The sequence below is a fragment of the Etheostoma spectabile genome, chromosome 8 (assembly GCF_008692095.1).
Source record: "Etheostoma spectabile isolate EspeVRDwgs_2016 chromosome 8, UIUC_Espe_1.0, whole genome shotgun sequence".
NCBI classification, from domain to species: Eukaryota; Metazoa; Chordata; class Actinopteri; order Perciformes; family Percidae; genus Etheostoma; species Etheostoma spectabile.
This window is the reverse complement of record NC_045740.1, coordinates 20,810,978-20,827,489: the sequence shown is the minus strand read 5'-3', so window position 1 is coordinate 20,827,489 and position 16,512 is coordinate 20,810,978. Positions and strand designations below refer to the sequence as shown.

The following is a 16,512-nucleotide window of genomic DNA, read 5'->3' as shown; positions in this document are numbered from 1 at the left end:
CTTTTTGTACTTAATTGTGCCTGGACTCCATTGGAGAGATATTTATTTGGGTTTTCCTAAACCTCATATATGTATATATATATATATATATATATTTACAATGGAGTCTAATCTCCAAAGTTTATGTACATGCTTATGTGGCACTAAAGATTTGCACATCTGCAACATAGTCTCTCCTGATGTAAATACAGTTATGGATTTTAACAGGGGTAGTCACATTTTTGGGTTTAACAGTAAAAGGTTATGTACAGATATCCTTTGAATTTCAAACGGCTGTTTTTTCCCTATAAAAGGGAAAACATGAGTACATTCCAGCTGTGAAGAAAACATGACATACTTCTACAGGCAGGGCATGTAGGAAAATAACATGAAGACAGCAGGAGTTTGGATGTGTGAGCTACAGCCCATTTTTGTACACACACACACACACACACACACACACACCACACACACACACACACACACCACACAACACACACAACACACACACACACACCTGTATTTCTTACCCAAACAAAGATGCACTCATCTCTGTGTACAAACACACCAATTTTCATTTCGTTCACAAATAAAAGTTCAAATGTTGATCGTTCTCTCCTGCACTAATTCAAAAGGGTTCTGCCAAGAAGTGAAGAGAAGGACCCAATATGAAGTTAGCCAGGAAACAAATCAGATCATCAGCCACAAATATTTTCAATCTTTCTGTAATACTGTTTGTAATGGTTAACCGTTTAAAACAGCTGTGCAGTTCATAGGCATCACTTGGTCTTGCAAAAACTATACTGCAGATATTAAAGAAAGACCAGTTTCAAGAATAGAGATTTGTGGGCTCAATCAGCAGATGTAGCTTTATAAAGAGAATGCCAACTTTTTATTCTGTTCACATTTAATGAAGTTTTTAATGAGTATTTGCAGAGGTTCTACCTGGATGGATGATGCAGGGGTCACACTCATTTATGGCGTTGCGGCAGCACGGCACCGCATAGCCCACTGGAGTCCCCTGTAGGGGGCATTTGCAGCGGATCACATCATACTCGCAGCAGCCTCTGCACATAACGTTCCAGTCTGGGCCCGGGCAGTGGTTGTATAAATACCTGTAATCTAATGATACATCAGGGTCAGCAAACTCAGCAAATCATTTGAACATTGAAATATCTGTAAAGAGGTAGAGAGGAAGATGAGTAAAACATGGAGAGAATCAGGACAAATGTAATGATTGGCCTTGTGGGGAAATGTGTACAGAAGCCTGAGCTGCAGTGGAGGGATTCTGGTGAGTTTAGTGTTTATGTAAGCTGCTACTTTGCACTGGCTCTCTGGTTATTTCCACTGCCATATGGCTGCAAGCTCCTTTTCAGGGGACCACATGTCTCTAAGTAGTTTCCCTCCTCTCTGTGTTCTCATACTACATTAGGCAGACATGCCACATTGGTAAAGTCACTGACACAGAGCAGAATCAAATTATGTTTGTTAAGTTTTTACCCAATAAATGCAATGTTTAATTGGACTGGAAACCAGTGATCCAAGAACCTTTGAGCGCGAGTCGTTTAATGTAATAAGTATAATTATGTAACAGAGGATTTAAACGCTGAAACAGACAAGTGGAAATTCTCTGCAAAAAAAAGCTGCACTTTAGACTTGGCACAACGTTGGTGCAGCGTTTTTTACGTACCCTCCTCCCAGCCCTGCAATCATGATAACTTCTCTGCCCTCAACCCTTTAACCATTTAATCTCTTGATACTCCCCCACCTAAAAACACACAGACACACTGTTTTTATTTGTAATGCCATAGCTGCACACTTGGCCTATTTGTTTTTAGTATAAAAACCAAGAATCTAAGACACAGACACACAAAAGCAGCATCCAGAAGTGATTAATCTTTTTGTTTGCAGACGGTCAAATAGAGGAGAAGCAAGCTGTCTTGGAATGCTGTGAGTGGTCCCTGCTGCCCTTCCATGCTAATGATATCATAAATTGCATCTTAGTCCAACTACAATCTGGCCTTGTCCTCATTTCTCCTAGCAGAGACAGTGAGGTATGACAACCACACTGACATTAATCAAACGGAAAGTAGGCTGTGTAATGCCACTAGTTCAACTTTAATGGAAGTGTCTTTTAAGGATAGAGTTCGTGGTTTATAAAGCTGTTGCAGCTGTTTAGCTGTTTTATGATTCTTGTCGGCTCCTCGGGTCATTTATTGTTTGGATAACATGGGCTCAGCTGGATTTATGTATTAACCTTTAAAGCCTGTTTTGCAAGCCAGTGACAACATGGAGTCAGTCTGCTCCCTTTGTGGCACGGGGTGCAATGGATCTTAGGACTATGACTTGTCACTCATGTCACTCAAACGTTTTTTTGGACCATGGCGCCCAAACATGGCAGTCCATTACACAATGCCCAGGCTGTCACACTAACCGCCTGTTTTCTTGTGGTAAAAATTAATGTCAACTTACAACTCCTCAGCTTTGCATTTTAATCAAAGCTGACATTCTTATATTGTCTGTTTTCGTTTGGGTTGGTTTGCCTCCCTGAGACAAAAAAAGGAGACGCTCATAGTTACTGTTGAGATTGTTGTTTCTGTGGAAGTGTCAGGACCGCAAACATCCATGGTATGGGCATAGCCTGCATGTTTAAAGAGATGTCTGTTGAGACAAGAGTGCACTGTGTAACGATTGGGATTATGCACCGTCCAGTGAGTCAAGTACAAATATGCATTACAACAAAGGCACAGCAAGTAAAAACAAAAATGTTTTTATTACAGACGTACTTATAACCGTTATAATTTCAGTAAAATCAAGTTAAAAAGACATTTAAAAAAGTCTAGTCCATGCTTTTTTTTGAGTACTACTACCACTAGTTATGCATTGCACTTCTATAACATTGTCAGACTCATGATGGGCATTAAAAAAATAATCTTAAAATTAATGCAGCAGAATTGGAGAAGCTGTCTTCTTTATTCCACACATTCTCCTTTCTTTTCAAAACCTGGCGCCTTCATTACCCACACTGCAACTCAACCTCCTCATCTCTGCTTAAACCACTTGCCTCAAGCAGAGATGAGAAGCAGGCTACAGAGGTCTGGTTAACTCTCTTCTTAATTCTACATCTCTGGATATTTTCCTTTCTTTTTCAAATTTGTAACCCCAAATTGCCTCAAGTGACATCCCTTTGGAAGAAATAATGTGGTAAAGCTGCTAATTGCTTGATTACAGCAGCCTAGTCAAGGAACCATTGCAACCTCTGGTCTGCTTATGCTTCCATACATTCAAATGCACAAATTTAACAACTATGACTGTTATGATTGCAATATGACCCAAATTACAAAAGTCAGAAGCTGGGAATTGTCAAACTAGAGATGATGGACCCAAGCTATTGTTGACTGCCTCACTGGCCAATTGTATGTAGCCTTTAAACCACTGCCAAAACCTTGTAATGAATAACAGTGCTGGATGGAAACCGGGTTTAAAATGTGTGATGTCTGCCACATGGGGATTGAGAGGTGCTGACACCATCACCTCTCCTTATGGGACAGCTTTTCTGCTTCCTCGCTGAGATTTGTAAAGGACTCTGGCTGGAGAGACTGTGAAAACTGATTTATAGGACATAAACCTGAAAGGGTCAAAAGACTTCATGAGCTGGCCTGGTAATGTCATTACATGGATCACTGCTGTGTGTCTTGTCTTTAGATAGACAAATAACATCCTGTGGTCGTAACCGCCCTCGGTGCACTTACAGAGAAGACCCTGATTTACAGAATAATAGAATAGATCTGTATTTGCTAACTAGGGCTGGAAATGCTTCTTCTATGGACAATAACATGAAAGAACATGCATGTATAAAGGGATTAGTTTCCGGAATTCCCACATGCTGTTTTCTTAATGTTCCTCCTTGAGATAAATACACACAGGCAGCAGCGTTTTCATTTTATTCGCTGTGAATGGTTTCAATTTGCTAACCCCCAGCTCTGTTGATTTGGCTGTTGTGTTTTTCTTTGAAGCATGACTCCGAGGTTTCTCCCCCAGTGCTGAACGCATGCTGGAATCTATTTTTCTCACCGCTCGGATTTGCTGCTTGCGCTACGCTCAAAGTTCAAATTCTTTTAACAGGAAATAGCTTCCTTGCCACCCTCGATGTAGAATACCTGCGTTGGGCACCCGGATAGCTCACTTGGTAGAGCGGATGCCCATATATTGAGGTTTTCTCCTCAACGCGGCGGGCCCGGGTTTGACTCTGACCTGCGGTCCTTCTGCTGAATGTCAATCCCCCTCTCTCTCCCCTATCAGTTCTTCAGCTGTCCTGTCAAATAAAGGTCTCTAAAAGCCAAAAAGAAAGAAAAAAATACCTGTGCTTTACCTAGCGGTGCGCAGAGAGCAAATCGTGTGTAGGTGGCCTAACTATACTTTGGCTTGCGTCCTGCAAATTAGAATTTTTTTCATTTCAGCGATAAGCTTACTGCCTTGTAAAATGACGTCCGCGAGGCCTCCAGGTCAACACCTGCAGGTAACTACAGACTGGACAGTAACTGTTTCATGTGGGTTTTTCCGCACTTTAGGAAAGTCTGAACAGGTGTGGAAGTGCATGTGTACAGGAGTAAGCCTACAAACGGAGGGTGCAAGCATCAGTACAGGCATGAAATCACCTTCAGTGATTGGGCATTGAGCTTATCAGAAGCAATATCTTTTCTTTTGAAATAGTTTTTGGATGTACAGTATGTTTTTGAAAATGTGTGGGAAAAATGGACATGCAAATGTCACTCTATCATTATGCTCCCCAGACCTTTAGTTTACCCAAGACTGTGGTTGTGGTGTGTCCCTGGCTAATGTGTATTGTGTTGACAGTTGTCAGATAGGTACTCTACCAAGGAAGAAATTCATCCTATAACAAAAGTTTGCTTCCTCATTGTGCGTCATGGCTGTCTAGCACGTTTTTCCATCCAATCTGTTTATTTTTATGTGTTTTGGTATGTGTAATCGGGTCTAAATATTTTCGCCTTGCACACACAACTATTATTGTGTGTGAGAAGACGCTGGCACCAAGCCTTAGAAACACAATTTAACAGCAGATCACAGAGTTCTTACGTAAGTAGTTTCTGTTTGTTTTTTCCAGTCCAGATGTTCAGCTCCAGCATACTCTTCGACATGTATGTCAAGAAGCCATAGAAATAAATATACAGTGACACGGGCATGATAACAGATGCCCCATTGCCTAGTGGAGACCTTTGCGGGTCATATAGCCCTTCCACCCAATCAGAAGCTTTGCATTGTTAGTCTGCGTGTTTGAGCTGCACACCTTTGATGTGAATCCAGAGGCTGACATTGTTATTACCGGGGGCAGAGATGTGGTCACGCAATCCAGCGTCTGACCTTAATGTGCTGTTGGCCCAATGACCTGTGGAGAGCCACAGCAAACCCTGTCTTGAGGCAAGAACAATCCATTAACTTCCTCTTGTTCAGTATGGAATCGATTTTGTTACTGTAAATATATATTCTGTCCCAATATGAAGCTCAAATATACACATAGCTGTCCGCAAGCCCAATCAGCACTATTGACAAATGGATACACTCAAAATGTGCTGCAGGGGCTGAATTTGACCCTACAAGTGACTCATATGCCTGCATCAGCTACAAAACTGTGCCATCATTTTTTGGAAGCATCTTCCTCTGTCGTAAATGCAACCCAAGGTCAGAATTTGCTGTCATTTTGTATCAGCATCGACTTTTGCCCAAGTTCATAGCCAAGAGTCTCAAATTACTTGTGTAATTGAGTTCTAATTTGATAAAAAAAATGTTTTGAGAGATGCAGCTGAGCATACCATTTTCTGTGACATTTAATACAGTTATTGTCTAGTAAGTCTCAGCAAGAAAGCAAAAAGTCATATCTTCCAAAATGCTGAACCACTGCTTTAACGTTCAGTTCACCCGAATTACAAAAAAACACATTTCCTCACTACACGCAGACAGAGCCAGTTTTATTTGACCATTGTGATTGCATAATCCTTGCCACAACATCATTAAGTCATACTTATTCCTTGCCATAATTTAGTGAGAATTCATGTCAGAAAAAGGTTGTCTGTAAAGAGAATGGCAGGTTACAGTATACTCTATATCTAATGAATGAATTGTTTCCTCCTGACAAAATGGTGATTATTTTATGCTGATGTATGGTGGAAAAATAGTTGTTTTTATAGCAACTGTGAGTGCATGTATGCGCGAGTGTATAATTCCTTTTGCCTACTGCCCACAGCAGCTGTCTGGTATTTTGAGGTTGGAGTAATTTTGCTATCATGGAACAGGGAAACTCCCAGGACAGCTGTGTGGCCATTGCAGATCTGAATGTAGCCCGATCCCAAACACAGATCCCAGTGGTCATCCTGTAGATTTGCTTTAAATAAACTTCCCTCCGCAATGGAAACCACAAACTTAATAAAAATATCCTCTCACTCTATTACCCACTTTGGTGAAATGGTATGAACACACACCAATGTGTGGGTCAAACAGGGGTCGGAGTTGTGTACATTTGTTTTCAGCATTTTGCTCCTAAACTTCAAATGAACTCTTGAGTCTGATATGATTATTACCATTTTTTCAAACTCTTAATCAGAAGCCATGCTTTTCTTCTTGTAACTACATTCTGTGCCAGATTTCATTTTCCGCAATGTATCATTTTTACATGTGCTAACCTTGGTCTTTGTATCCTACAGCACACTACCCAGTAGCTCTGACAACTTCCCTGTGGATTTTAGCTAAACACACTATAAGCAGAGTGTATCAGAAGTACAGGACATCTTAGGATTCAGGTGGGTGGAGGATCCTAAACAGGAAGCCTTACAGAGATCCAAAATGCATCAGCAGAGAAGCCAAAACGTGCACACAGGCGTGCGCATACACGCGCACACACACACACACACACACACACACACACACACACACACACACACACACACACACACACACACACACACACACGTAAACAGACATGTCCACAAAGACAGGATTTGTATGTAAACACTTCTGCTCTGCTTTGAGAAAAAGAAACTATTTCAGATTGCTCAACAGAATATATCATCAGCTGATAATGCACAATGATGGAACAAGCTGAGTGACTCAGCTGACAACAACATAAGTAGGAAAATCTGCCAGAGAGATCTCTCTAATTCACTGCAGCTTAATAAAAAAAGCTGCCCTCTGCCCAACCCTTTGCCACATTCAACAACATTACAAATTGAAGGTATTGTTATATTGCCCAGTAACCTTGCGACGATGAATCAGAGGGCAGAAGTTCGGTAAAGAGTCTAAGGTATACACATTACCACAGCCAGCGTGATTGACTCAAATGTGACTCATGTCTTCCTGCAGCAGTTCAAGTGGTCACCCGGGGTTAACTGGCAGCGGGGATCTCAGTCTCAGGGGGAGCACACTTTAGCATTTAAAGAGTAGTTCTCACACAAAAGGGAACAAGTGCCAAGATTCAACACCCCTATTACGACTCCAACCGCCTCACTTTACCTCAAGGAATGTGTGGCCACATCCAACTACTTTTATTTAAGGGCAGAAAAACAATTCCATTTCACACAAAGAAAACTGGAGTATGAAGATCACAGAGCCCTTTTTTTAATGGGACTATACAATAACAAACCCGCACATGACAATCCCACACTCTCTCTCAGAACAAGAGTTATAAAGTCTAAGATTGCACAAACTTGTCAGTGCCGGCTTACTTCGCAACCTATGTAAAAAGCTGGATTTTACATCAATGTCTCTCTGTCGGTCTTCTTTTTCCAAGCCTTGCTGAGCGCTGTTGTGCTCTTAAAGGATAGAAGGGAAGAGAGGATGGAGAGAATTGCTGATGCCGGCTTTCTGAGAACAAAGAACTTAAACCAAGAGGTTGCGCCAAACATAGAGAGGGGGAGAGAAAGAAGAGCAGTGACGTTAAAGTCCCTTACCGTACGGCCAGGCTGTCACTTGATGTAAGGATATGAAGAAGGAGATGAAGAGGAACCAGCCCTCTGTGCAAGAGATAAAGGTGCTGGTCCAGGGGGTTGTGTGGGTGACCCCATGGGTTTGCCCCAGTTGCAGTCCCTGTCCCGCAGACAGCATGCTGCAGTCTGGAACTCTGTTTACTTTCTGAACTCAGCTGACATCACCTTCTCTTGGCCCTTCAGTCTTTCCCTCCCCCTCCCTCTGTCTCTCTCTCTTTCTTTTTTTCTCTAATTCTCTTTCTCTCTCTCTCTCACTTCTTCTTGGCTTCAGATTACAGCCCAGCCTCCGAAGGAGTTTCACTTGCAGTGGTCTCCCAAAAACTCCCCTCGCTCCACTCAAAGGACGACGTCACTGCTCTCAACGTCAGGCTCCAACGTTTTATGCTTAACACACAGACACACACACACACCCACACACACCCACGCACACACACACACACACACACACACACACACACACACACACACACACAATATGTTAAAATAATTTATGTCTGCTTCACTGCTTATGTTTCCATGTCTGTGAAATCTTGAGGTCCAGTTTACACCTTGCCAAGCTTGAAAACAGCATGTGGTGGTCTCATGGCCTTCAGTCAGTATTTGTTATAAGATTAAAGGAATGTTATTTTTGCCAAATACTCTTGTTTGCTTTCTTGCAGAGTCAGGTGAGAAGATTGATACCACTCTTAGACGGGAGAGAGGTAATAATCCTCTCATCTAAATCTAAAGTCCCTTTCACACATTCACTGCAAACCTGAAATTATCCAAACATTACCTGACTGAGCTGTACGGGAGAATACAAATGCCCGAATCAGGATTGGACATTAAATGCTCTTTATCCTGCCAGCTTCCTAGTACCCCCCCAATGACCATACGGAGTATTTCCAGTAGGAGAGAACACATCAGACACTGACAATCTACTGTTGTGTGAGAGGGAAACTTTAGACTATGTCAGGACATGATTCATCTGACATTGTCCAGAGTTCATATGTGAAAACAACTTAACTCTTGGCAAGAAAGTGATTATGTAAGCACATTTCCAATAGTGTTGCTCAAGATACTTTTCTTGTTTTTGTTTTCTTTTTTTCTTTTGTAGGATCTCCTGGGTGTGTTTTATTTCAGCTGGATACAGCACTGGAATTAATGCATTTGTTCTTTGCCCACTGGGACTCAAAGCTGCATGCAAGAGCTAACAGAGAATACAGATCAAATGACTCAGAGCCACAGACTCAAATATCCCTAGCAGTTTCCCAAAACAGCAGGATTTGGACCATAGAAATAAGACATGAGCAGTGCATGTATGGGTTGGTAGGGATATTGAAAAACAGACCTAAATCAAGAAGGTCCATGAAGAAAATAGAGGAATGAAGACATGGGGATACAGAGGGAGCAATGAGGAAGGAAAAAATGGAAATCAAGGAAGAGCGGGGGGAAAAGGAAACAGTGTCTGCCTCTCTGGACTCTCTATCCACCTTTCACCACCTCTCTGTTTGTACAGATGCCTGATGATTTATTATGTGAAACCCAGGGACGTAGTTAGGCCTATTTTAGGGGTGCGGAAGCTACCTCAAAATGTTCCTAAGCTCCACCAAATAATAATATAATGTTTTATTTATATTTCACAGCTGTCAGCTGGTGGAAAAGGCAGAGATGAACGCCAGCGTGCACCTACCGGTATGTGGACAAGCGAGGTAGAGAGTGACTTAAGAGACAGAGAGAGCGCCTGGCGGCATTAAAACAAAGCAATAAATCAGAGAAATAAAAACACTGACGTTATCCACATTCATATTTAGAAACAACAAATAATATATCCAGCTACAAAAAGTCAGAAAAGTCAAAAGATGATACACCGTCTTGTCTCGTCTCATTGGTGTAAACTGCGTTGCAAGTAGCTGCAGGATTCAGCACGTTGCGAATCTTCAGTCTGAACTTGCTACTGCACACGCAGTGAGTGATACAGAGTGAAATGGTAATGATTTTTACTTGCTTAACTTTAGCAATGTTTACTTGAGGTAAAGATAAAGGGAGATTTGAGTTGTCTTTGGTAAACAATAGTCTAGCTATCTAGCTAGAGTGAATGAATTGAATACAAGAACTAACCTAGTTAGCTATCCGAAGTTCTCTACTATTTTCCATTAATGTAGCATGCTATCTCTATAGTAATAAAAACATTCAGTCCCCACAGAATGTTGTCACTAAAAACTCAATTTCATAGTGTCTCTGTTAATGCTATTGTTGGCTACCGTTGCGTTTAACGGTACGATAGCAACGGTAGCCTACAATACATTCAGCAGATAAACAGTGGCATATATTTTGAGTGAGAGAGAGAGAGAGAGAGAGAGAGAGAGAGAGAGAGAGAGAGATGTGGAAGACCTGGAAACACATCTTTTTTGGGACTGGGCCTTAAAGAGACAAGCACTAAAACAACGCTTTTCAGACAGAAGTTGAATACAGGTTTATTCAGACAGGCAGTAAGAGAAAAGTAATGAGTTTTTTCACATTAAAACATGTAAACATGTTCTAATAGAAACCCAAAATGCAAGTAAGAACCTGAAAATTAGCAAAATAAAGGACCTTTAAATGGGTTATTTAGCTTACGAAGGGCTCTCACAGAAAACATGCACTAACAGCATTCAATGTGATTCTGTCATTAACAGGAGCCAGAAGTTATGGCACCGATAACGTTAAAGCATTGCTGAAGTCTCACAGTTATGTTATTCTTACTTTCTGTTAAAGTTCACATGATGCTTACTAGCTGATTTGTAAGATTGACTGCTTTTATTTTGCACTCTACAGAACACAGACTATTTGTTCTTGCACGTTTGGCCTGAAAGGGCTCTTAAACATTCCGTTTTTCTAAAAATAAATTACCAAAATTGGAGACATATGGTTTTCACTGAACATTGACAAAATAATATCTGACAATGGATGCCACATCACAGAACTCAATAATACACAGATGTGTAGTTCTATCATGTTATTATCAGCATCCGTTTGGCCCACTTGACTCTCTGAGACTGTCATTTTGTCCACCTTACCAGACAAGCAGAGCCCTGTGGCTAACTTAATGCATCAAAACTGTAACAGAGATATTTTCCTGACAGGAAACATTTTCTCATGACCCACACATCACGATCATCCTGGGCTGCACTATAGAAACTTCTCAGTGACTTTGGCTGGTCTAAAATGGCCACCCTGCACACAGCGCGCAGTAAAATCTCATTACCAAGTACACAAAGGGAGTGGTGCAGGTGGATCAACAAATGACCTAGGAGCCAATACACTTAATGACATCAACTGTTCATTACACATTCCTTACAGAAGATTTTTCAGAGGATATTACGTAAGCACAGTCCCAAAATGTCTGATCAGTTCATTATTAATGGCTTTAACATGTTTTAAGGTCCCAGAGTTCACAAAATGAAGGTGTCTGACCATGACACCATGTGGTTTTACCATTAAGTAATCTAAATCATGGCATCACATTCATCCCATTTCTATGGTTACACAGTGGACACAGTAAACATGAGCACTTTTTTTTCTCCCAACAGTTAACGGCCTCACTCTATCATGGCACGACCTGCTGTCTCAATTAGATGCGGTGGATGGAAACTAGGCTGCGTGCTTCACAGGTAAGATAGATGAAGCTCCAGCCGCTTATTAGCAAAGCCAGTGATAACTGCTGCCAGGAGCATAGTGTCACGACAAGGGGCGGGTTAGTAACTTAATAGTGCTGGACTGTGTCAAACTGGACGCCAAATATGTCCCCATTTATGTGCTGCACTCTGAAGAGAACATTCCACTTATGAAGACAGCTTTTCATGAACTCTTTTTAAGGTTAAATACTCTGCACAGCCACTGTGTTTATGTATAATTATCTGTCCCTAAAGAGGAGCAGGACTCTGTCTGCCATTTTACCTCACTACTCTTTAGAGGTAAGATAGATAGTGATAGTGACAAAATATGAAATCTTATAAACACGCTGGAAGAATATAGTACACATTTAAATGTGCTGTAAGGGATATGTGCCTTAACTTACTGACCCTGTTTACATGAAGCCTATTCCCCTGCATGCTTATAACCCTCAACTCATATACAGTATGCCAAAAGGTAAATCCTGCTAGATGAAATTAGATACAGTGCCTCAAGAATTCCATTTCACATCACTCCCGCTGCCCATCCGATTCCAGATACTTCAAAGCATTCTCGGTGCTTGAAACGCACACTATATTCAAGAAATCTTGCCAGAAACATCTAACATAGTTTTGGCTCACATGTATGTACCCATTCTTTGATTTAAGTCAAACTCCTGGCTTTGAATTACATCAATCTTTAAATCAGATCAGATACATTTGTATATTACTTTGCATGACGCTCTAAATCTGTCCTCTAGAGTAGGGCTGGGCAATATAGAGAAAATCAAATATCGCGATATTCTTGACCAAATACTTCCATACCTCGTCAATATTGCGACAATATTGTATGGTTGACTATTGGTGCTTTCACAAAATGTTATTTACACAATGAGATTTTTGATAAATATTCTCCAGAAATGATTTAGTAACAAGTAAGTAATAGAACAGCTAGAACAGTCTAGTAAGTTCAGAAAATGGCATCACTTTACTTTAACGTAGCCTGCAAAACCAGTTAAGACAACACTTACCATATTACGATATTACAAAATACCCAAAATCTAGTCTCATATCGCAATAACAATACAACATCGATTGTATCATACATTATTGCCTAGCCCTACTCCAGAGCCTCCACCCAGTAAAGCTATGCAGCTATAGTTGTTCTGTATGGCAATGACAAAGACTTGGATTTCACCTCCCATCACACACTCCCACAGCAAAAGGTCCATCTGCAGGAGATTGCAACCGCAGGGAACAACATTAAAGTAAAGACTAGTATAGCCCCCTCAAGGGTGTCTATAGATAGGATGCTAGAGATATGGTGCACAAACTGTATCTAAGCTTATGCACATGCATGTGTGACCTGGTGAGCTCTACACCCATATAACATCCAGCATGAGGCATGAACTCTTCCATGTGTACCTCCAGGAACACGCTATATAGTCGAGCCACTCTATTTTAAAGGAAACACAAGAGCTCTACCCTTAACCCTTGTGTTGTCTTCCCGTCAAAATTGAAAATGAACACTTTTGTTGAGGCATTTGTATCAATGTTTTTAACTTTTTCTTATGTTTTTGTCCCTTTTTTCATCACTTTTGATGCTTTTCCCCCCAATGTTGTCACTTTTTTTTAATGTTTTCAACACTAAGTAACACTAACTTATTGAGTTGGAAAAGCAGAAATTAGGAATTATTTAGACTAAGATTAAAGGAAAGTATGTTGATGGATAATCACAGACTGGAATATGTCAACTTTTAATCTCAGTACTATTTCAAAACCACTTAAATTGTTTTTTCAAGTGCTATAAAATTGAATACGACACCCCAAAATGAATGAAAGTAGAGATTTGTACCAAAGAGCGTTGTGTGCTATCAATCATGTTATTTGGGGTAATACAATTGGGTAGTTAAAAAGAACATTTATACAGGAAAACGGGTCAATCAAAACATTGGAGACTCGGTTTTGACAAGGTCACCATCCAAACACCTCTTAAGATCATTAATCATGCCTAGCCCATCCAACCTTATTGGCACACTGTATACTACAGCTGCGAGGTCTAAAACAGTCTTATGAGCACGCTCTACAAATCTCTGAAAATTAAATTGTTGAAGGGGGAAGAACAACTGTAGCTGGTAACAGTAGCACTGGAAGCTCTTTGAATAATTGCCGACCGAGCTCCCTACTTGGAAGACTACACCGGAATAAAACTAAAATATCACTCTTATAATGGAAACATCAGAAGGACATGGGAGGTGACAGATAGAGAGAGATAGAGCACAGTGTGCAGGAGAAAGACTTTCCATCTGCTCTGCGTTCCGACAGGAAGTGATGAGGTCTCATGAGACAGTGCCTACAGACGTGCCTCTGCTTGTGTTTATTAGGCAATTGCATTTCCTTCCCTCGGTCCGTGTTTATAATAGGTTGACCCTTGCTGTGTCATCGCTACTAAAGAATAGCCGCGCAGGCAAAGAACCAGACAACTGTCTCCCACGGGAGAGTTTGTTTTGGTCTGCCATGGCAACTAGTTTTTTGTTTGAGACTTCTTCTTTTTTTTTTATCTCCCTCCTGTCACCCTACACAGAAGAGGATCAAGGCTGTGCCGTTGCGGTGGAAATACTTTGGTCTTAGAGATATATGGGAAAAAGAGAAAAGGGTGAGCTGAGTTAGGTCAGTGTACAAGACCCGAATTGGAACCACTAAGCAACTTTAAAGTAGAAAAACAGCCACCCAAAAGCCCATTAACAGAAACCCAACATTTTACAGCACATCTCATCAACGCTCCAATTCTCCTACTTCTCTCCAACTTTCTCTGTGTTTTTGTTATTCGTTTCTATTGGTTATAGCTCTTGAGCAGTCTCCAGGCAGGAGCCAGTGATCTCAACATGTTCTCGGTGACAGATGTGGCACTTTGTGTGAGGAATGGAACACGTTACAGAAGGACTTTACAGTTTTCCCGAACAGAGCTATTAATGAGGCTTAAAGTGGTAAACAAACAGGAAAGATACCATGCTCATTGTGCTCAGGATGTGGATGTAGAGCTCCCCCCTTTGGATACTTGATCTGTTGTGTGTATTTATAGTCACATTCATTTTGGATTTAGTTTTATGGGAGGGTTTGTTGCTCCGCAGCCATCAACATATAACAACAACACAACGGTGGATCCAGGGTGGCATCCTTTTCTGTCGTGCCAAGTCAGATATTGAGCTCTTGTGTACTATATAAATAATAACATGGAATGTGTATTAGTGAATGGAACTATCTTGTCATTTATTAGAACACAAAAAAAAACCCTGCTATTGATTGCAAAAATCTGCTTTTTGTAAATAAAATACTTCCATCAAATTCTCTGAGATAAGCTCATGTACTGCATAACCAGGGCTATAGAGACTCAAATATACTGGTTTAAGTCTCACATACAGTGTACTGTAAACGTTACAGGTTGGTTTCACTAGCGGGGTCCATGTAGTCATGTAAAGGTCCATAATTATACTAGATTATATAAATCCATTGATGACTTAAATTTAACCCTTAAAGCACAAGTTCTTTTCTGTGGTGTTATGCCCAGCACTTTGATCAACAGTGTTGTTTTTAAGGGGCTAATAAATGAAGTTGACCCGCATATGTATTATCCAATAAACAGCACAATGTGTGCAAATAGACACATTCACTGTCAATTTCTGTTGTTGCAGATTATAGTCTTTATTTCCCCTCCCTCTTCCCTTGTTTCCGTCTTTTCACTAGCACTGTCATGCCCTCTACCTTTTCTCTATCTGGAGTTTGAGCTCAGACAGCAGACTACATGAAACAGCTAACTGCAGTGTTGTTTTCAGCCACATTTTGGCAAGAGAGGTACATAGCAGCCTCTTGTGGTCAAAGATGAAAATGCAGAAAATGTTTGGGAAAGTGGGAAAAGGTCCTCCTGACCGCACAGCAAACCACACAGCGATGCATATGTCATAGCAGTCTCAGTAAACAGGAGGTTTAGGCCCCAAAGACCTGTTGGGTACACTGGGACAATTCGCTTGTGGTGGGGAAGGAAAATGTGTGCACACACATTTTTCTTTTTCTTTTTGGATTGTATCACTTCAAGACCCCCCTTTCAGATATTATAGTAACACTGACATGTCACATAGACCACTCTGTATAATGTGTCAAGATTTGTTTTTCACAGCAGTATGTATGAACTCAGTGTAAACAAAGTGTGTGTGTGTGTGTGTGTGTGTGTGTGTGTGTACTAAAGAGACCAACAGAGGATGAATGAAAACTAAAATAAGAACAGAAGGATGAAGCTCTTAATAATTTCTGAAAAATAAAAATAAAAACACTGCCTCTATTATCAACAAAATTGGCTCTGCACTATTCAATTTGTGTTGGCATTTCACTACATTGCAAGAGATAAAGTTAATTTCAAAGCCCCTCTGATCTTCTTAACGGATTCATGGCTCTCATTCCAAACCTTCTAGAGTTTAAAAACATGATATTAAAAGGCCTGGACTACATCAGTAGAATGTCAAAGGGAGGATCACTTCTCTGTGATCAATCCTCAAGTAACATAACCATGAATTTGAAAAAAAAAAAGATGATCTTGATTAAAAGCATGTTATTCCAAGATACTTCGCCAGAAATAGCATCATGATCTCAAGTAAGTGATAAATCCTACTGATAGCGGAGGATGTGTTTCTGTCTCTAATAAAATGTGTCCTTATAGAACTGTTACATCATGCACTGCTCGTACTGATGTCTAACCTCCGACAACAGCTGACAACAGAACATTAGACATGATGTAGAATTGACTCTGGTGTGGATGTGGAAACACGCCTTTTTATGTACCGTACAACACTGTTGTGGTTTGGGGTTTTGGTTTTGGGTGTGTTTTCCCTTTTTGCCTTCCTTGTGTTAGT

General features: G+C 40.7%; 1 protein-coding gene across 6 annotated transcripts in view; it reads right to left on the bottom strand.

Moving 5' to 3' along the window:
• pamr1b (peptidase domain containing associated with muscle regeneration 1b) overlaps positions 1 to 16,512 on the bottom strand; it is a 72,379-nt gene that overhangs the window by 17,935 nt on the left and 37,932 nt on the right. For 5 of the 6 annotated variants that reach the window (XM_032522857.1, XM_032522856.1, XM_032522859.1 and 2 more), the window contains exon 4: positions 925 to 1,101. In XM_032522857.1, coding sequence (XP_032378748.1) covers positions 925 to 1,101 — 177 coding nt within the window. Of the gene's footprint in view, positions 1 to 924; positions 1,102 to 7,940; positions 8,317 to 16,512 lie in introns of those variants that run through there. The other variant, XM_032522861.1, reaches the window with a different exon arrangement.